We start from the raw sequence: 21,707 nt of genomic DNA, 5'->3' as shown, positions 1-21,707 counted from the left end.
TTTCCCAACATATGGTCTATCCTAGAGAATGTTCCATGCGCGCTTGAGAAGAATGTGTAGTCAGCTGTTTTTGGGTGGAGTGCTCTGTATATGTCTACTAGGTCCATCTCGTCCAGTTTTTCATTTAAGTCTACTATTTCTTTATTGACTTTTTGTCTGGATGATCTATCCATTGCTGTAAGTGGGGTGTTAAGATCCGCTACTATTATTGTGTTGTTGTTGATTTCTCCTTTTAGGTTTGTTAATAGTTGTTTTATGTACATTGGTGCTCCTATGTTGGGTGCATATATATTTATAAGTGATATGTCTTCTTGATGGAGTGTCCCTTTTATCATTATATAGTTCTCTTCTTTGTCTTTCTTAACCTGTTTTATCTTGAAGTCTACTTTGTCTGATATGAGTATGGCAACACCTGCTTTCTTTTGTTTGCCATTAGCTTGGAGTATTGTCTTCCATCCTTTCACTCTGAGCCTGTGCTTGTCTTTAGTGCTAAGATGTGTTTCCTGAAGGCAGCATATTGTTGGGTCTTGCTTTTTAATCCATGCTGCCACTCTGTATCTTTTGATTGGAGAGTTCAATCCATTTACATTTAGGGTAATTATTGAAATATGAGGGCTGAATGTTGCTGTTTTGTCACTTATTTTCTGGTTCTTTTGCATTTCCTTTGTTTCTTGTCCCATTTGTTTTGGACTGCCAATTCAGTTTGGTTGTTTTGTCTTATGACTCTTCTAGTTTTCTCTTTGTTTATCATATGTGGTTTTGCTTTGATTATTTGTTTAGTGGTTACCTTGAGGTTTGGGCAAAAAATCTTGTGTATGAGATAGTCCATTATCTGATAGCCTCCTATTTCCTTATACTAAGTCAATTCAGTCACTTTCCTCTTCCCCTTCTAAGTTGCTCTTGTTATACCTTATTCTATCTTGTGTTGTGGCTGTGTGTTTACAGTGATGAGGTTAAATTTATTTTTGGTGAATTTCTTCCTTTGATCTTTGAGTTTAGTATTTAAGTGGTTGCTAACCTATTCCGGTAAAGATCTACTATTTCTCTGATTTTGTCTACCTACTTTTCTCCTTCCTCCAAGCTTTGTGTTTCCTTTCTCTTCTTTTTTTCAGGCCTGAGGGCCTTCTTGAGTATTTCTTGTAGTGGGGGTCTCGTGGCCATGAACTCCCTTAGCTTTTGTTTATCTGGGAGAGTTACTATTTCTCCATCATATTTGAAGGATATTTTTGCTGGATAGAGTATTCTTGGCTGAAAGTTTTTGTCTTTTAGTATTTTGAATATATCATTACAGTCTCTTGTAGCCTGAAAAGTTTCTGTTGAGAAATCCGCTGAGAGCCTGATGGGAGTTCCTTTGTACGTTATTTTTTGTTTTTGTCTAGCTGCCCTTAATATTGTTTCTTTGTCGTTGACCCTGGCTAGCCTTACCACTAGGTGTGGTGGTGAAGGCCTTTGTCTGTTAATATATATAGGTGTCCTGTTGGCTTTGCTTACTGGTATTTCCTGCTCCTTCCCCAGATTTGGGAAATTTTCAGCTATTATTTCCTTGAATAGGCTCTCTGTTCCTCTTTCCCTCTCCTCTCCCTCAGGAATACGTATAATTCTTATGTTACATTTTCTAATAGAGTCAGATATTTCTCGGAGTCTTTCTTCATTTCTTTTTAGTCTTAGTTCTCTCTCTTCTTCCATCTGGAGTATATCTGTATTCCTATCCTCTAAAGTACTAATTCTTTCCTCCATATTGTCAGCTCTGTTCTTTAAAGATTCCAGATTCTCCTATATCTCCTCCATCGTGTTCTTCATCTCCATCAGCACTGATTGGTTTTTCTTTATGATTTCAATCTCTTTTGTGAAGAAACTCCTAATCTCATTGAATTGTTTGTCTGTGTTGTCTCGTATTTCGTTGAGTGTTTTTATGATAGCTATTTTGAAATCTCTGTCATTTAGTTTATGGATTTCTGTGTCTTCGGGGTTGATTTCTGGGTGCTTGTCATTTTGTTTCTGGTCTGGTGATTTCATATATTTTTGCATCGTGGTTCCTGTGTTGGTTTTGATTTTCCTCATCCTGGAAGTCTCTGGTTGCAATTTCCACCTGCCGCCACTGTCTGGTTGTAAAGGGCTGTGTAGTCTAAGCCCCCTGTGCGCTGCCCCAGTTTTTCTGCTGCGATCCGCAATTTTGTTTTGTTTTTTTTTTTCCCGCTGCGATCCACGGGTCCAGTCCAGTTTGTTCAGGTCTGCCTTGGATCGCTAGGTCTGGTCGAGCTGCAGACTCCAGGTTGCAGGGAGGGGGGAGCTCTCTCTTTTGCCCTCTGGGTCCCTGATGTGGGAGGCTTCTCGTTTGCCCCTCTTTATCCACTCTCTGGGGTACTCAGATGTTGATGGTAGCCCTGTGGCTCCTCTGAGTCCTCTGTGCGGGAGTTTCCCACTGGCTGAGAGAGCCCGAAGAGCTACAGTTTTCCCGCCGAGGGCCGCCCCTCCCCCCTCTCTGGAAGCCGCGCAGACCGGGATCGCTGATCTGATGGGGAGGGAGAGGAGTTCTCCTTACCTCTCCCCACTTCCTCCGGGGGCGCAGCACGTTCCGCTCTCAGATGTGCGGCAGTGTGGATCCCTCCGCTCTAGGTTTTCACTGTCTGGGATTCCGTTGTTGGTCTGTGGCTGTTGCTTTTGTTGTATCTTGTGGGGGAAGAATTCACGGGAAAGCTCACTCTGCCATGATGCTGACGTCACTCTCCAGGTATGAAGACCTTCTTGATCATTTCTTGTAGGGGGGTCTTGTGGCAATGAACTGCCTGAGCTTTTGTTTATCTGGGAAAGATTTTATTTCTCCATCATATCTGAAGGATATTTTCACTGGGTAGAGTGTTCTTGGCTGTAAGTCTTTGTCTTTCAAAATTTTGAATATATCATTCTACTCTCTCCTAGCCTGTAACATTTCTGTGGAAAAATCCACTGAAAGCCTGATAGAGGTTCCTTTGTAGATTATTTCTTCTGCATTGCTGCCCTTAATATTTTTTCTTTGTCATTGACTTTTGCAGTTTTACTCTTATATGCCTTCAAAAAGTTCTCTTTGCATTGATGTAATTAGGAGTTCTATTGACTTCATGTACTTGTAAGTCCAGTTCTATCTCCAGGTTTGGGAAGTTCTCAGCTACTATTTCTTTAAACAAGCTCTCTGCTCATTTCTCCTTCTCTTCTCCCCCTGGAATACCCATAATCTTTATGTTGCATTTCCTAACTGAGTGGGATATTTCTCAAAGAATTTCTTCATTATTTTAAGTCTTGGTATTCTGTCCTCCCCCACCTTAAGCATTTCTGTATTTCTGTACTCTAAATTACTAATTTTGTCCTCCCTAACATCAGCTCTGTTTTTTTAATGTTTCTAGACTGTTTTTTGTCTGATTAATTATGTTCTTCATCTCCAGAATTTCTGTTTGTTTGGTTTTTTTTTTAGAGTTTCAATCTCTTTGGTGAAGAATTCTATCTGCTCGTTAATTTTATTCCTGAGTTCATTGAACTGTGTTTCTGAGCTTTCTTGTAACTCATTGAGTTTCTTTATGACAACCATTTTGAATTCTCTGTCATTCAGATTGTAAATTTCTGTGCCTTCAGGGTTGGTTTCTGGAGACTTGCTATTTTCCTTCTGCTCTGGGGTATTAACATAGTACTTCCTGGTGTTTGATGAAGTTATCCTTTGCCATTGCGTAGTGGTAGTATCTGGTCACAGAATGCACCTGCCACCACCAGGGGGCGGCAGGAGCTCTGTTTTCTGAACACACATGTCTGCTGGAAGTTGTGCCAATAGGGCTCGTTTGCATTTGCCCACTGGCCGCAGCCACTTGGCTGGTCACACATGCATGCACAGGTGCTCTCGTGTCTGTCTGCAGGCTCGGCCAGGGAAGGCTGAGCTGGTGTACTGGGTGGGGAGCACTGCATAGTGGCTGACCTGCCCCACTGAGGGTGGAGCGTTCCTGTGGGCCAGACTGCAAGTCCAAAAGTGAAAGCATCCATGTGCAGGCCTGCCTGCTCTCCTGCCTCCTCTTACAGTCGGGAACTGGCTGCTGCATGAGAACTTGTGACCTAGATCACTGCCACTCAGGAGGAGGAGGGGATCAGCTCACCTCCTTCTGCTGCTTCCCAGGGATCCAGTACCCCCACCTTCAAAAGTATGGCTACATGGATCTCTCAGATGTCCTATGTGCTGTGTAGGGAATCCTCTGTTGGTTTATGAACATCTGTTTGGTTGTAACTTAGGGAGGAGAGACTAAGGGAACAGCTCACTCTGCCATGATGCTGATGTCCCACTCTAATCATTCCAGTGTTTTCGTGTGTTGACATCATCCACCTCCCCCAATCACACCTGTTCTCTTTGCTAACTTCTGCCTGCCTTACCTTGTTCTCCTCCATGTAATAAGGCCTTAGGATGTGCTGGGCTTCAGGCTGAGACTTTTAAAAAATCTTTTTTCAGTAGACTTTATTTTTTTAGAGCAGTTTTGGGTTTACAGGGAAACTGAGTAGAAAGTACAGAGAGCTCCCAAACAGCTCCAACCCCCACATACACACAGCCTCTTCCATGATCAATGACCCGCACTGGAGAGAACATTTGTTGCAATCAATGAACCTACACTTACACATAATTATCACCCAAAGCCCACAGTTGACATTCAGGGTTAGGCTGAGACTTCCCAGGCATCATGTCCTTCAATCCTCAGAGTTGCCCTGTGTGGTCAATATTAAGATGTCCATTTTATAGATGAGGAAGTGGAGGCCCAGAGGGGTTATGTGCCTCAAACAGGGTTACAGAGCCAGTGCCTAGCAGATCCACTTGGGTGAACTGACTCCCTCTGCCCAGGTTTCCTTTTGGGACCAGGACCTGACTGGTCCTCACCAGGGGTGTGAGTCCACTCAGAGGATGAACTAGGGCATGCGTCCCCAGTGCAACTCATCCCAGAGCTGCCTCAGCCATCAGGGAGAACCACTGTGCATCTTGTTTCCCTACCTCTCTCTAGATTCCCTGGAAGAAAGGTGGGGGCTCTCCCCTCGTGGAGACGTGGAATCCAGCAAAGTGGCTCAGAGCCCCCATGGAGACACTGGGGTCCTCGTCAACTGTAGCTCTTGCCCAGGCCCCTAGCAGCATTGCCTCAGAGGACAGCACTCCATCTCCTCCAGCTCCTCTTAAGACAGAACGTGTCTACCACAGAGACTTTGCCCGTGAGCCCCGAAGGAGCCCAAGCATCACCTTCACTCCCTTTGGAGCCCGGGGACATGTTCCCAGGGGAGTCTGGGGCTGCACAGGCCCCTCAGCCCTCCCCAAGGCCCTTTGATCCCTCCAGGAGCCCCCACTCTACCTCCAGCCTCTCCCGGGATTCAGGGCCAACTCCTATTACTCCAGAGCCCTTGTCCTCAGCTTCAGGGGCCCACACAGCCTCCAGATGGCCTTTTATGCCTTCTGCTGACCTGACTGAAGCTTCAGCCCTTTCCAGGATGGGCCCCAGACCCTCAGAGACTCCTGTTACCCTCGTCAGGCCTCACAGACTCTCTCCCACCACCTCCAGAATCTCTGCAGCCCTGGCAGACCCCACCAGTCCTAATCCAAGTGTGGTGGCAGGAATAATGAATTTGGAGTCAGGAGCATACAAACGAAAGACTTTAGAGAGGCAAAGGACTTAGAGACCATCTTGTCCAGTAAGACACAAAGGGTGGTGATCAAGTGTTTGGTCTGGGATGTCATGAACCCAGATTTGAGCCCTACTCAGCTGTGATGAGCTGTGGGACCTTCAGTCTCCACTCCCTCATCTGTATAATGGGATCATAATGGTCCCACCTCGTGGAGTTGTGATGATGGCTTTTGGTAATGCCTCCATCAGTCTCAGTGGTTTGTGCCTGTGACCCTGTGCAGCCTGCCCAGCCTCATGATGCCACCTGGGACCTAATTTCAGGATGAACATGTGGAACACTGGCTGCCTCCACGTTGCAACTTCTCAACTAGCCAGCTGTCAAAACAGCAGTGGCTAAAAGTCAGTGCCAGTTTTTCTCATCACTATCCCTTTGTGCAGTAAGGGATGCGACCCAAGTTTTAATACTAGTCCCCCCTCTCCACAGAACTCAAGTAAGTGGCGTGCATTATAAACGTGAAAAAAATGCCGAGGATGGGAGGAGGGAAGGACAGCTGTTAACAATTTCTCCAAGTTGGTCCAAGTACAAAAACAGACTTATCCAGGACCCACCCCCAGTTACTGAGACCACAGAGACCCAGAGAGGTTAGGAGAGTGTCCTAAGTTTGCACAGATTATGTGAGCCGACAGGGAGGTGATCCCAATTCTTCTGACTCCCAACCTGGACTTTTTTCCTTCACTTCCCACCTGGTTGGGTTCTTCTTGTTGGAGTTCCCCAGAGACAGTTGACAGCCACAGTTTATGGTGGGGCGCTATGACCACCTCATCTTAGTTTGAGCTCTCCCAGGAGAAGACCCAGAGATCAATATCTGGGTGAGAGGTGCTGACCTGGGAGGTGGTCCCAGGGAGCACAGTGAGGGAGAAGGAAGTGAGACAGAGAAGAAAAGAAACCCAATCAGATTCAGTCTTCTACAAGCAATTGGCACCCAGTCCTTCCGTGGACCCTCTGGCTGACTGTGTTGCACACGTCTCAGAATTGCCCCTGCCAAGGGCCTGAGGATGCCACCTTTGTTCCTCTCTTGTTCCTGGGCTGTTGCCTCTCCAGCGCATCCAGCTGGCCTTAACCCAAGGTTCAAGCCTGGGTCCTGTCTGCTCTCTCCCTGGTACAAGAAGGCCCAGGGTAAGAGGTGTGGGTGCTGTCTATAGAGGACCTCTTAACTAGACCAGAGGTCTACCTGCCTCACACTGTGGTCCATACAGCCCCTTCTCAGGACCCCTGGGGGTCTCGGAGTCATTCTTTTTCCCCACATGGGCAGGCTGTCTCATTGTGACATGATGCGACACCCCTGTGGGATCTAACTTAGTAAGAACACATTCTGCCCACAGTAAGCCTGAGTGTGCACAGCCCCTGCCCAGGGCTGGCTGGCTCCTAGAGGCTGGAGGACCACCTTCCAGACCCCAGATGGGCATGTAGCACTTAAACCAATGAGAGGAGCTTATCCAATTCTTAGCATCCTGGGCTCTAGACGCAGAGGGGTGTTTCTTCTTGAGTGAATACACCCTACATTTTCGCTCACCTAGGATTGCACATTTGGGGTTCCGAGAAGCAGTGGAGGTTGGGGAGAGTGTGCAGAAGCCTGTTCCACCATGTCAATTTCGCTCTACCTGGGAAGTTCCCCCAGGGCAAAACCATGAGACCCGGTTCGAGACTTTTGCAGGTTGTTAGATGAAGGGGCCTGAACACAAAGTACAGTAGATTTCTAATTAGGATAAACTTTCGGTGGTTTAAAGTACCTTTCATTAATTTATTTTGAATGTGTAGTAGGTCCATCCACATAATTAGAGTTAAACATATGTAAAATTGTATTCAGTGAGACATCTCCCGCACCCCACACCTATCCAGCGCCGCTTCTCTTTTCTACAATCGCTGGGTTTTGGGCATCCTTCCACAGCTCCTTTATGTATATGCAAGCACATCTTATCTTCTTTCTTTATAATCCAAAGATAGCATAATATTGGACCTGTTCTCACCTGTTTTTGTTTTATTCTTTTTCACCTAACAATCTCTTCTCAAGATCTTTCCATCCAAAGCACCTGGCACGCATACTCATTTTTCTCTTTTACAGCTGCATAGCGGCTCCTCGCATGCACATGCCATAAGCTGTTTAACTACTCCCTGCGGGGGGAAATTTGAGTCATTTCAAATCTTGCTGTTATAAAAGATGCCACAAAGAATAACCCTGTATTTACATCATTTTGCGTGTGTGCAAGTGTATTTTTAACAGAAATTCCCAGAGGTGAATTTATAGGGGAAAAAGTGTACGCATTTCTAATTTTGATGGATGTTGGCAAATGGTGCTCCTTAGGGGTTGTACCGGTTTATGTTCCCACCAGCAATGTGTGAGAATCCACATTCATTGGGGTCTGGGTTCCATAGATAAGAGGAGCAGAGAACTGTGAGATGAAAACAACACTCCCGGACAAGTGTGATGGAATGGATGGATCAGTTGAGCTTAGACCCCTGAAGCCCTGAGGAAATGGGGAAAGATGAATGGAGAGGAGGTCTGAGACCACATAGGAGGAACATGAATCCATCTTACCTTGTGGAGCAAAGTGGGAAGTGTCAGATCGGATATGTCAGCACAGGGTTTTCCAGTCCAACGGATCTGTTGAGTGAGGAGTTGTTTTAGATTCTGTCTGGATCCAGGAACCCAGGGTGAGGGAGCAGAAGAGGGGCTGGCAGGGAGAGGCTGAGCTGCAGCTGCAGCAGCTGAGAAGGGGGAAGGAGGAAGGGTGCGGCCAGGACCAGGAGGACAGGGAGGGTCCAGGAAGACCTGTCTGCATCCCCTGGGACTTGCACATGGCCTGAGTCATGGGAGGAGCTAGGGAAATGTCAGAAACACAAACCCAGCAAAGGAGCCAGGACACCATGAAAATCTTCTCCAGAAACCTGAGAAGTCTACCTGTTTGTCCCAGGACCAAATACGACTGGGACAGAATGTCGGTGGGTATGGGAGGGACCAATCTGTTGCCTTAAGCAAGACCTCCATCAAATCAGATCCACTCTTTCATCTTATCCTAGTTGTTTCCTTTAAATAAATCATCTCGAACTCATCACTGAGTCAACAAATATTTATTGTGTGTCTGCTCTGTACCAGGATCTGCTCTTGCTGCCGGGACTTCAACAGTTAAATCATCACAGTCTCTGCCCTGGTGGATCTGAAACAATCGCTCCCGTGAATGCGTGATTACCGATGTGCCAAGTGCCATAAAGGAAAGGAGGGAGGGCTCTGTGAGAGGGTGGTCAGGGAAGGCTTGACAGGGAGGAGACTTTTAAGCAGAGATCTGCAGGATGCTAGGCCCTAGCGGGTCAAGAAAAAGCGAACAGCAACCCAAAGGGAACAGTGTGTGCAAAGGTCTGGAGGTAGAGAGGAAGTCTGTGTATTTGAGGAGGTGGAAGAAGGGCAGTGTGGTGTGAGCTCAGGCTAAGAGGGATCAAGGTGAGGCAGGGAAGGTAGGTAGGGACCAGAGCACACAGGGCTGGGCAGCCACACCAAAGATTTGTTGTCTTATTCCAAAGTGCAATTAGAAGGCATTAATGAAAGGTTTTAAGCACGGCGGGGAGGAGGTGTGATCAAATTTATGTTTCAAAAAGATTATTCAGCTGGGGAAATGGGCTAGAGGGGACATGAATGACACTGACAGACCTGGGTCACGGGCTGGTGGAGCTCACCACACTCCTCTCTAGAGCCTGACGTCTAATATTTGAGAGTGATAAATGACAAATTGGGGGATGATGTCACAAGATTTTCCAAAGCCATCTTGTTCTGTGCACCCCAAAGTCACTCCATCTCAGCAGGGTGGCCCAGCTGCAGCCCTCAGGCCAGTGTCTCTAGAGGGCACACTCTAATCTAGCTGTAGGCAGAGGCAGGAGCTATGGGAATTTTCCCACTGTGGATGCCCAGGAGCACAGGCCTGTAATAAGTTTACTAGCACACGAGGAACTGGGATTCAGCTAAGCTGAGTTAAAGTGCATGAGAACACTGCAGCAGGACTTCTCAGAGCCTTTGATTGGGAAAGGTGCCTTGTGAATCTTAAAGAAGGACCTAGAATGCAGCATGTTTCATGCTTATTTTGAAACTCTATTTTCCATTAAACATTTTGCTACCAACCTCACTCTGAGACATGCTGCTCTAAATAGTTCCTGTTTGCGACTGGGCATGCTTAGCTCCTTCTCTCCCACTTCACAATGCTCAGGGAACTGGAGAACCATCCTCTTTATTGCTGATGGGGAAACAGGTCAGTTCAGTGTCTTGCACTAGAGTGTTCAGGAGGTCTCAGGAGTTAGTCTGGGTCAATCAGCTAATCACAGGAGCAGCCGAGGAGATTTTGGGGTGTCAGCTTCTGTCATCTCTCTGGCCCGTGTCTTACAGACATTACCATTTGCCAGGCCTACTTAGGAATGTCACCATCAGTGGTCCCCTCCCCTAATCTCTTTCCTTCTATCCTGATCTCTTATTGGCTTTGGGAGAAATGAGAAGTTGCCTCCCTCAACCAAGAACTTACGGGCCTGATTCTATGAGGAGGCAATGGGCCAGGCATTTGTGGTCCCCATGTCTTCATATGATGCTCCCAGCCAGACCTGCTGAGGCCCATTTGTCTTCCCGGCTCTATTAGGAAGTGAGTGCTGCCACTGTCCCTGTGTCTGGTGCTGTCCAAGTGGTCATTTCTGCCCCCACCCTGGCCTTGGTATTTTTGACCCTGGTGATGTGAAGGAGAAATATGCACAAACAATTTTGCAGAAGGTTGTGCTTTTATTCTACGTGATTGGTATGCGAGGGAACAGGGCCAAGATCCCACTTCCAGGATCCCATAGGAAGAACAATCAGGAGAATTACGAACATCTAGAGAGGGCAGAGAACTGAGGCCGGATCTTCCTGGGAAGTGGCCGGAAAGACTCAGGCTTAGGCCACAGACGCCAGGCCAACCTGGTTGTTGGCTCTGTCGAAGACAGTGTAGTACTGGCGGATGAAGACATCGCCCAGGACCCAGAGCTCTCCAGAGCTGGTGTCGAGGTCCATGCCCTCAAAGCCACTGATGCATGTCTCGTCCTCCTGGAGAAAAGGAGGATAAAACCGGAGATGGGACACAGACTCAGCGGTGACAGGCACTGGGGGATCAGCATCAAGGATGACAGTCCACTGCAAGGCACGTGCAAGGAGGCGCTTCCTGGCTCGAGCCTGGGGACTCGGCTCTTCCTAGCCTGGGGTCTGCCTGTCTCAGCTCTGCCCTGCACTCTGGGTTTACAGGGATTGCTAGACGTTATCCAGTGCTTCTGGCAGATGCACAAGCCCTGACATCAGCAATGGAGCTAAGGGATTAAGGGAAACTCAGCTGCCGGGAGAATTTCGGAAGCCCCGGTGACCCAGGCTTTTCTGATTATTCTGATCCTTTCCAGTGGCAAGCTGTCAGTTCTTTTCATTCACTGGGTCACTTGCCCACAGCCTTGGATGAAAATCAGACTCACCTGGGGAGCTTTGTACCCCTCCCCAACATAGTTCAGTCCTGATCCCCTACTAATTAATCTGCATCACACAGGGAGGGGCTTGGGCATCAGAATAACATTGACCCACTGGACAAAACAAGTTTTCCACCTGGTATTATCATAGAAGGCAAGAAGTTTGCCTGTGGCTCCTTTGACTAAAGATTTGTACTTTGTAGAGAAAGTAGGAGCCTCATAAGCTCCAACCCCATGGAAGTTAGGATCACCATCTGCCCAACTCTTGTAGTGTTGATCTGTTCAATATCATGTGACTACTGCCACCCCACTCTGAGCCTGGGGAAAGCTGTGGCTCTCAGAGGAGGCAACTGAGGCTGAGAGAGGTTGCAACTGGCTCAGAATCAATGGGCTAGTAATTGAGACCCAGAGATGGCTCAGGGGTCCAACTAGACATCCTCTTTTCATGCCGTCAGTATTTGCCTCCCTGCTCCACTTGGGGGTGCTGCATCTAAATTCTCGTTCATGCATTTGCTGTGAATGTATTCTTTTTTGGGCAGCTGTCCAGAGCAGATGTCAGCTTCAGCTTCTGGAAGTGCATTTTCCCTTGTTCAATGGGAGAGTATGTGGCCACATTCTATGGAGGCACATCTAGGTGGGAGGCCCAGAGCTCCCTTACCTCTAGGATGTAGGCACTGGCAGGCAGAGGGAATTCGACACCATTGATGGTGAAGACGATGTCAGGCAGGCTGTAGATGGCTGAGCAGCTGATCACCCCCTGGAATGAGAGACGGTTAGGAGGGATTGCATTCCATCTGCATGGCAGACCCACCACCTGGGTCTAGAACGGGACAGTCAAGGCTGGACTTACCTCGCCAAGTAAGTCCTCTTTGGCTCCAATGTCGCTCTGGATATTGTCAATGGCAGAGGTTGGGCCAACCAGCAGAGAGGTGCCAGTGTCAACAATGGCCTGGCAGCCCCCGCTGCAAGCGATGGACTCTCCATTCATGGTGATGCTGAGGGCGAGATGCAAGGAAGTGTTCCCTGAGCTCCCAGGGGGTACATCTCCCAAAGGGGGAACCAAGCAACCCCAGAGAGTCCCTCCTCCTCATCCATTGACCAGTACATAAAATATACACTTCTCTCCTTCACGCACTCCTTCATTCATCCATTCATTTACTCAACAAGTCTTTACTGAGTGCCTATTCTGTGCTAGGCATGGGAGATGAAATGCCAAACAAGGCAGCCACATGGTTTCTGGCTGCAGGGAGCCCACAGTATAGCTGGAAAGTTAAGTTATCATGAAGGATGAGCAGCTTGAACAGGGCACAGCACAGGGGAACAGAAACACAATCCAGGGTGAGGCTGGTGGTGCTGGGGAACAACCAGGGAAGGCTTCACAGGGAAGCGGAGAGCCAGAGGTTGCCAAGGAGGTGAAGATCTGGAGGAGGACATCCCAGGCAGAGGGGAAGACATGCAAGGAGGGATGGAGACAAGAGGTGCAGAGGCGGGCGTGGGAGGAACTGATGAAGTTTTAGCATGGCTGAGGCAGTCGTGAGCGGACCTAGTGTCCTTGTTTACCCAGGGCTGTCCTGGTTTTGGTACTGCAAGTCTTTAATCCTGGGAAAGTGCTCACTCCTGGGCAAACCGGGAGTCAGCCTAGCAGCCAGGAGGGGGAGGAACAGCTACGGAACGAGGCCACATAGGGGAGAGGTACGCCCAGAATGGGAAGGTGGGAAGGAATGGGCTGAAACAGCTTCTTATCCTTTTTGCTCTGTCCCTAGATTGCAAGTGACATGTTCCCTAGAGTGGGAGGAGCATGTGCCTGTTCATAGGTCCCCTAAATGTCAAGTCCTCCGGACAGGTGGATCATCCCACTCTCCCCGGGGATGCTGGTCTCCTGGACCAGAAGGAACATGGCTGTCTCATCCTTGCAGAGCATCTGGAGTCCCTGGCAGCTCCCCTCCGCCAGGCAGGTGGCTTTCTTGGGGTCTCTCTGGCTTGGCCAACTCCCACCTTCCCCTCCTGGGGTCCTTTTCCCTGTGCTGGCTATTCCAGGGGGATTCTGGAAAGCTTAGTTAACTCTGAGTCTAGAAAGAAATGAGATCTGGGGGCAATGCCAGGACAGTGCCCATCTGTGGTGACCTCACCTGTCCACGGTGATCTGCCAGTAACCCTCCTCAGAAACGGGCACCCAGTGCAGGCTTCCAGTGTAGTAAGAAGAATCGATGCCACCAAATATCACCACACTGCCACTCTCGTCATCACTAAGGAAAGTGGGGGGGAGGGGTGAAGACAGGAATTCACACATTCAACTGAAGACCTGCTGTGTGCATCCTAGAGCTGCCCTTGGTTGGGCTCTTACCAGCACCAGGAGCTGCATGGAGTGTGTGCCACACAGTTTCTTTTAACCCTCACACCAAGGCTCATACAGGGGTTACTATGATTATTATTTCCACTTTACAGTGAGGAAACTCAGGCCCACATAAGTGAGGAGACTTGCCCAAGGTCACATAGCCAGGGAGTTCCAGAACCAGGATTAGAACCCAGGTCTTTCTGGTTCCAGAGTGTGTAAGTTTCATCACATTCTCTCTCTTGAGGGGGACCTCAAGAGAAGTCAATGCGTGACAGTGTTTGCTGTTAAGGACTTGATGATATAGTTCCCTGGTTCTCAGCCAGAGGCAGTTTTGCCCCCAGGGGACATTTGCCAATCTCTGGGGACAATTTGGATTGTCATCATTGGGTGGGGTAGGCAGTGCCGCTGCGGGCTAATAGGTAGAGGCCAGGGAGGCTGCTAAACATCCTACAATGCACGGGACAGCCCCAACAGCAAGGAGCTATCTCTCCAAAATGTCCCTGGTGCTGAGATTGAGAAACCCTGAGCTATTGGAGACATAAGACGGCCCCCATGGAATATCTAAGTACACAAAGGCAGATGATATTTAGGAGTCAACTTGAATATTAAGTGACCAAGAGGATAAATGGGCCCTCCTGTGGTATATTACTCCTGTTGTAAATTTCCTCCTTGTTACTGGAATATTCATTTTCTGAACTCTGCAGTTTCGGGTTAGATAGGGAAGCAAATGTGGATGATGATAAGAATTAATCACCTATATCTCAACAAAAAAAACCTAACCACCCAATTAAAAAATGGGCAAAATATGTCAGCAGACATTTCTCTAAAGAAGATATACAGATGGCTAATGGGGACATGAAGAGATGTTCAACATCATTAACTATCAGGAAAATGCAAATCAAAACTACAATGACATTATCACCTCGCTTCCAACAGAATGGCTATAATTACCAAGACAGGAAATAACAAGTGTTGGAGAGGGTATGGAGAAAAGGCAACTCTCATACACTGCTAGTGGGAATGTACACTTATGCAGCCATTACAGAAAACAATATGGAGATTCTTCAAAAAATTAAGACTAGAACTACCATAAGATCCAGCTATTCCACTGCTAGCTATTTATCCAAAGAACACAAAAACACGAATGCATGAAGACACATGCATCCCTATGTTCATTGCGGCATTATTCACATAGCCATACTTGGAAGCAACCCAGGTGCCCATCAAGCGAAGAATGGAGGAAGAAGATGTGGTATATGTACACAATGGAATACTACTCAGCCATAAGAAACGAAATCCGGCCATTTGTAACGACATGGATGGACCTCCAGGGTATTAGGCTAAGTGAAATAAGTCAGAGGGAGAAAGCCAAATACCGTGTGATCTCACTCATAAATAGAAGACAAAAACAACAACAAATAATCACATAGAGACAGAGACTGGATTGGTGATTACCAGAGGGGAAAGGGAGAGGGAGGAGGGCGACAGGTCTGATTAGGCACATGTATATGGTGATGGATTGTAATTAGCCTTTGGGTGGTGAACATGATGTAATATACAGAGAAACTGAAATATAATGATGTACACTTGAAATTTATGTAGTGTTATAAGCCAATGTTACTGCAATATAAAAAAAAAGAAGATATATCCGCACCCCACAGAAAAAAAAAAGAAAGAAAAAGTAAAGGAAATTAATCACGAAGGAACTGGCTGCAGATAAAATAGTCCCCAGATCAACTTTCCTGTAAACGTCTGAACCTCTGACAGTACAATGTGACACAATGACTTTATAGAAGATCAGTTAACAACTGAAGAAAAACATCAACAGTGACAAATGGCTTCAAAAGAGGATGAGAGCATAAGAGGAAAGTTGTGTGTCTCGGGAAAACTGATGACACCCCCCTATATTCCTGCATAAACCTCGACTCATCCAAAACCAACATTAGGTTTATTCTTTATTCATTCTTAGAATTAACTCATAGTCACAACTGGAACCTAGATTTTGTTAATGAATGACAGAAACTTGAGTTCATCATTCAAAAGTTTCATTGCTTAAGATACATGTCCCAACCAAATCTTATTTCACTGCTATGGAATTGTGACCCATGTTTTAAGCTGATTCCTTTTAAATTGTGCTCTTTGGGGAGTCAATGATGAGGGTACTGGTGCTGGAGACCAAATGGCTAATGACATTTGAGTTGTGTAAGTCAAGGTGACAAAGACTCACGCTGGTAAAATAAGAAGGATGAACACGGTTCATGAGAGAAAGACTTGGCACCATTCTCTCCAAAGCTACAACTCTCAAGGCTTAGACATTGCCCGTTCAAATCCCTTGCTGACCAAGACCCTCTCTACCCCACCCAGCCCAGGACAGCCCTCTGCTGGACCAGGTGACCATGACCTCCCAGGCTGACTTACGAGCTCAGGTAGACGGAGAAGAGGTCTTCAGAAATCAGCCCTTGGTCCCATATGTTGTCAAAGACAGGTGTGGCATCAGAGGCAGAGATGCTGGGGTAGGCCAGACCCAAGATGCCATCGAAGGGAGCCAACAACAGGGATAAGCTGGGCTCCTTCTCGCTCAGGCCAAAGATCTGGTTGGTGTCCTCGATGCCTCCAACCTGAGATGGGGGAACCAAATGTTCAAAATCAGCTTGTGTTCACTGAGACCTGCGAGGCACCAGCCCTGGGCCCAAAGCGTCCCTGGTTCATTTCCTGTAGGACTCGACTTCCAGGCCACCAGGCTGGAAGTAGGGGAGACAGATCGTCTGTTGGAATGTTTGTTATTCTGCTGGCAATAACATTGCGGCTCATCTCCAGATGGCCACAGTTGGCGACAAAGTGTAAGAAATGGCTGCAGAACAGATGGACACAGTTTGTTCACGTTTCTGATGATTGGATGCAAAGAAGACCCCAGGCAAATCACAGCACTTGACCCCTGCTGGGCCCTTGAAGGAGGGGGGGCCTTGTGGAGTTTTACAACAGTGGGGGCTACAGGTTGAGGGAGAAGAATGAGGATGAGGTGTTAAAAGAGAACTGAGCCTTTTCCTACCTTCTCCCCCCACTCCATAGCATTCAACTGGGTGGCGCTGAGGTTGGCTATTGGCTCCAGGCATCCCACCCCCTTACCCACTACTGCCCCACCTAGAAATGTCTGTGACATCTTGGCCACTTCTGCATCCCCCTCCCCCAATCAGGTTACTTTCATGATCGCTGAGACCCGTATTGCTAGAATGAGCTGATCTGGGGGGTGCACTGTGGCCCCCACAGTCCCCAGAAGCTGGCCCTAGGGCTGGGCAGAATGGGTGGTGAGCCAGCAGGTGCTCACCTTGACAGTGTCGTATCCAAGGATGCCTGTCATGCTGCCGGTGCCATAGGTGATGGAGATAGTCTCGCTGGTGGCCTTGTAGGTGGAGGACTTCTCAGGGTCAAAGCGCTTGTGGTCATCTGTGAGGGCAAGAAGTGACATCGTCAACCTCCAAAAGTCGAGGGAGAATCCTGGCTGGGGATGTCTTTCTGGGGTGGGCTGCTGTGGTTCTGGGTGGGGTTTTGGAGGAGAAATGTGACCTTTTCCCCAGACTGTGGAGCCCAAGCATTCCCAGGTTCCATTCCTGTCTGGTTGGACCAATTGGGACCATCTTCCTGATGGAAGGTCCCCAGCCTACACCATGGTCCTCCCAAGGCCCCCAGGCAACCACTGAGCAGAGCAAGCCCAGGGCTGCCCATGGGGATAAGCACCTTCACAGCACCCTGTGTACAGCCCACGTTAGAGCTGCAATGTCACAGTCACAGCATTACAATGTTACAGCTCAAGTTATGGAGGGGAGGATTCCATGGGCTCCTCCTCTGAATAAAAAGTCAGGTTAAAAAGCTGGCAGAGGGGGCCAGCCCGGGGGTGCAGTGGTTAGGTTTGAGCGCTCTGCTTCAGCGGTCCAGGGTTTGCAGGCCCAGATCCCGGGCGCGGACCTACATACCACTCATGACAACACACTGCCACATGCTGTGGTGGCATCCCGCATACAAAATAGAGGAAGATTAGAAGAGATGTCAGCTCAGGGTCAATCTTCCTCAAGGTAAAAAAGAGGAAGAAAAAAACTGGGGAAAGAAACTTGGAAGAGGAAGGAATTTGCAATGCTGTCCATGACTTCCAATGACAAAGTCCTTTCTTTTTTTTTTTGTTTTTCAAGGTGAGATCATCGCTCAGCTCAGTCATGATTTTGAGCCACTTTCTCATGTCAGACTCGTGTCCCAGCTGGGTCTCCTGTAGCCCTTTAGCCCTGGCTCGCTTTGGGCCCACCTTGCTCCCCTGGGCTGTGGTTATTCAGGAGAGCTGCTCGCTGCCATTGGACTGAACCCGTTGGGCGCAGGGACCCTGTGTGATTCCCCCTCTATCCCCAGGACACCTAAGCCCAGTGCTGGGCACACAGTGGGTACTCAGGAAGTGCCTGTTGAGAGAATCCCTGAGGGACTCCAGCAGCTTGAAATCAGACCTATTTGAAGTCCCTGAGCGTTCAGGGCTCCCAGGTCAGTGTGTGCTGGGGGCCCCGGGCAGCACCAGGCACTCACAGCAGGCAAGACTGTGGCAGTAGGTGGAGGGCACCCACAGGTTGGAGGAGCCGGTGTCAAAGATGACGGTGAACTCCTGAGCGGGGGTTCCGATGCCGATGGTGCCAAAGTACTCCTCCTGCGGGATGGGGATGACACAGGTCACTCCCCATCCTGGGGCTCCCAGGGAGCAGGGCCTCCCCTGGGGCTTCTCCTCAGCTCACCTCCCATCACTGCTCTACTTGTCTTTCTCTCCCTGTCCAATGCTTCCGTCCTTCAAGGTGCAGCCTGGCCTCCTCTCCTACTTGAAGTCCTCCCTGATTGCATCCCTGGTAGCCTCTGACTGTTCTCTTCTAAGCACCATTAACACCTAATCACAATCCACGGTCCCCTCTTGAATGTCTCAGTCTTGCCATCCTAGAGAACACACCGTCTCAGAGGACTGGAAGGAAACTTATAGCACCCAGCAGAGTAGTGCTTATATGCTCATTCAGTAAATTATCGATCTGGAGATAAAGAAGTCACCTAAAGATGGAAACTTCTGGAGATAACTTGTTCCTAAAGCGAGGTGTATACCGAAGGTTTTGAGAAAGGACGTTGTCAGGATTTTTGTTCTTAGTGGCAGCCCTGTCTCCCTTTTCAGCTGTTCTAGCCACACTGGTCTGGATATTCTTTGATGCCGACAAGCTCATTCCCATCCCAGGGCCTTTCCACTTGCTATTCTTTGTGCTAGGAAAATGTTAATTCTGGATCTTTCCTTGGCTGGCACCTTCTCCTCAGTCATTCGGAGCTCTAGTCAAACATCACCTCCACCAAGAGGCCCTCCCTGACCACTTCATCTAAATTTGCCCTTCCCCCATTCCTCCTCTTCCCGTTACTCTAATTAATCAATTTTCCTTTGCCTCACATCTCATTATGTGACATTGTCATGCATACTTGTTTATTTGTCTCTTATTTGCCTTCTTCTCTCTAATAGAAGCTCCAGGATCTGTGCTTCTTCATCATTGCTTCCTCAGCTCCTTGCACAGAGCGTCTGGCACATAGTAGATGCTTCATAAATATTTGTTAAGTGAATAAATGGGCTAACTTTACCAAGCTCTTACCAAGAGCTGCTCCCTCTGCTCTTCTTCCCAAGAAAACTTTATTGCATTAACTACTCACAGCAACCCTCTGGTGGTAGATATTCGTGGTTCTCTTTGAAAGACGAGGAAATTGAGGCTCACTCAGAGAATTTAAATGACTTGCCCGAGGTCACATGGCTCGGAAGGAGTGGAACTCAGATTTACACCTGGTCTGGTAAATTTCATAGGCTAAGCTCTTAACGACAGACAACATTGCTTCCTACTGTTGACCCTGTGCCATTCACACAGGGACACACAATATCTACTGAAGGGCAGGGCGTTGCCATTGGGTCCCAAATAGAACAGTGAGAGATCTTCCTGAGACTCCACACTGATCATGTCAACCCCCCTGGTTAAGATGACTCAGTCGCAATGAGGATGCAGACCCTCCTCAGAGACTCTGCTCTGGCTCCAGCCATCCCCACCTCAGGCCTCTCTCTGCTCCTCCCTCCCTCCATCTCTCCTCTCCCAGAACACGGTCCTCCTTTCCTCAAATGCACGCTGCTCCCTGCTGTCCCAGGGTCTGGCACAAGCTGTCCTGTTCTCTGGGACTCTCTCCTGTCCAGGACCCCCTCCTCTCCTTCATTGCCCTGGGGAGGCGTCCCTGCCTGCCACCTGCCACCCCCTCACAGTGTCGCCTTCACTGCGTAGCCTTTGGCCTGGCTGTACTTTTCATGGATTGTGAGGCTCAATGATGATTGTCTGTCTCTCCCTACTAGACAGTGAGCCCCATGAGGGCAGGGGCTGTGCCTGATTTTCTTCCCAGCTGCTTCCCCCAGGCCCAGCACCGTGCCTGGCACATAAGGAGGTGCTATGCATACATGAACACTGGAATGAATGAATGAATCAATGAAGAAATGAATGAAATCAACATGTCTGAATGTGAGTTTTCCTGCCTTCCCTGTGCCTGTGAGATGCAGGGAGCAGACCCCTGCATTACTGCCTGGGGGCTCAGAGCCCTGGTCCATCCTCCAAGAACACTGGACCCCCTCTCTCCTCTGGGCCGAGTCCTCGTTGCCGCCTCCCCCCAACCTGCCCATGCACTCACATCCAAGTAGTTCTCCAGGGACTGGGTGTATGCCAAGGTGGCATCCTCCTTGGGGAGGTACTTGCTGGCTGGGTTGCGGGGATGCGTCTTCAGGAACTCCTCCAGCAGGCCATGCTCAACCAGCTTCTTCCTCCAGGACTTCTTTCTGACAAGCGGAACCCTGTGGCAGAGCATTTGCAAATGGGATGGTTTGGAGGAGGAAGTGTAATTAGGGAAGGAGTCTGCGCATGGGGTGCTATGGAAGCCCCTGAGGCAAAGGAAGCTTCTCCAAGAGAAGAAGAAGGAAGGAAGTCAAGAGGGGAGATGCTCCCATTTTTCTACACTACTGCAAAGAGATTCAGTGGTTGCCCAAAGTCGCCCAAACAGTGATGGAGCTGGACCCAAACCCAGGCTGGACCTGAGGTCCTGGGCTGTTAAGCATGTCCTCAGTTCCGCCTCTCCAAAAGGGCAGAGAGAGAGACAAGAAAGGAGATTCAACACAGTGGAAGAGAGCAAGGAGTTGTATGAAGGCAGAAGGGAAGACGCAAATATAAGGGAAGAAAGACAGTGCGACAGTGTGACAGTGAAGGGACGCAGCCCCTCGGAAGCTGTTCTCCGTGCCCCGTGTCCCCCACACTCACTTGTAGATAAGGCACTCAGAGAGCGCCACCAAGCTGAGCAGCAGCAGCCACTTCATGCTTCTTCCTGGGCCCCAAGTCTCCAGAGAGGGGAAGATGGGTGCAAGGCGAACAGCAGCAGGCAGGAGCTGCTCCTTATATACAGCACAAGTCCTCGGGAACCGGCCTTATCAGCCTCCAAACGTCACCCGTTATCCTGACCCCAAACAGAAGAGTTCCCGATAAGATTGCCCCCGCCCCTGCGCCATGTTCTGAGAAGTTTCCAGTTGAGCAGCTTCCACTGCAACCACATCCCATGGTTAGGATGGACCTGCAGAGAGTGAGCCATGGAGTGGTGGCTTCTTTCCCAAAGAATGAAAGGGGCCTGCGGGAGAACTTGACAAGATGAGTATTTTGACAAAATTGAACTTAACATTGAACAGCTGTCAAAGGATTTCAGTGTATCCCAATTTTTCCCTGTGGGACAGGTGGCTGGGGTCTTGGAGAGCCGCTCCCCACTTAGCAATGGGCCATGTTCCTGTAGCGGCTAACCCAAAGCACACTCGTAGGTCAGTGGTTTGGGACTCAGCACACATTTCCCCACAGAAATGTCATTATGTGAGGTTGTCGGTTGTCTAACTAGCCTCCAGGCCTAATTATGCTCTTGCATAATATTGTTATCAGGGAAACTTGGCCGAGTCTTGGGACAGTGGTGTATACAGTACAGAGGAAGAGGAGGGGGCGAAGCAAGTGGAAGAATGACGCCTTCCTTTCTTGGAGGAAGCAAACTTGAAAGAGGCCGGGTTTTCCTATGAAGTCCATGCCCCTCACTTTCTGCACCCCTTCTCTTCCTACTTCTCCTCTCCCACGCTCTCAGGTTGCTGGAAGCCTCCACCTTTCATATCTCACCTGGGTCTGACTCTGCCAGCTGCTCCATG

The 21,707-nt window shown here is 48.7% G+C and overlaps 1 protein-coding gene across 1 annotated transcript; it reads right to left on the bottom strand.

Moving 5' to 3' along the window:
* Positions 1-10,573: 10,573 nt before the first annotated feature.
* On the bottom strand, positions 10,574-20,849 carry LOC131395526 (pepsin II-2/3-like). The gene is made up of 9 exons (XM_058527392.1): positions 20,794-20,849; positions 20,174-20,333; positions 18,026-18,143; positions 16,788-16,906; positions 15,881-16,080; positions 13,257-13,373; positions 11,978-12,122; positions 11,786-11,884; positions 10,574-10,723 (listed from the first exon to the last, which is right to left on the bottom strand). The coding sequence occupies exons 1-9, from the start codon at positions 20,847-20,849 to the stop codon at positions 10,574-10,576; spliced, it is 1,164 nt and encodes a 387-aa protein (XP_058383375.1).
* Between the last annotated feature and the right edge of the window lie 858 nt (positions 20,850-21,707).

This window comes from Diceros bicornis, chromosome 31, assembly GCF_020826845.1.
Source record: "Diceros bicornis minor isolate mBicDic1 chromosome 31, mDicBic1.mat.cur, whole genome shotgun sequence".
Lineage (NCBI taxonomy): Eukaryota > Metazoa > Chordata > Mammalia > Perissodactyla > Rhinocerotidae > Diceros > Diceros bicornis.
The sequence above is the reverse complement of the archived record's forward strand: the minus strand, read 5'-3'. Positions and strand labels throughout refer to the sequence as shown.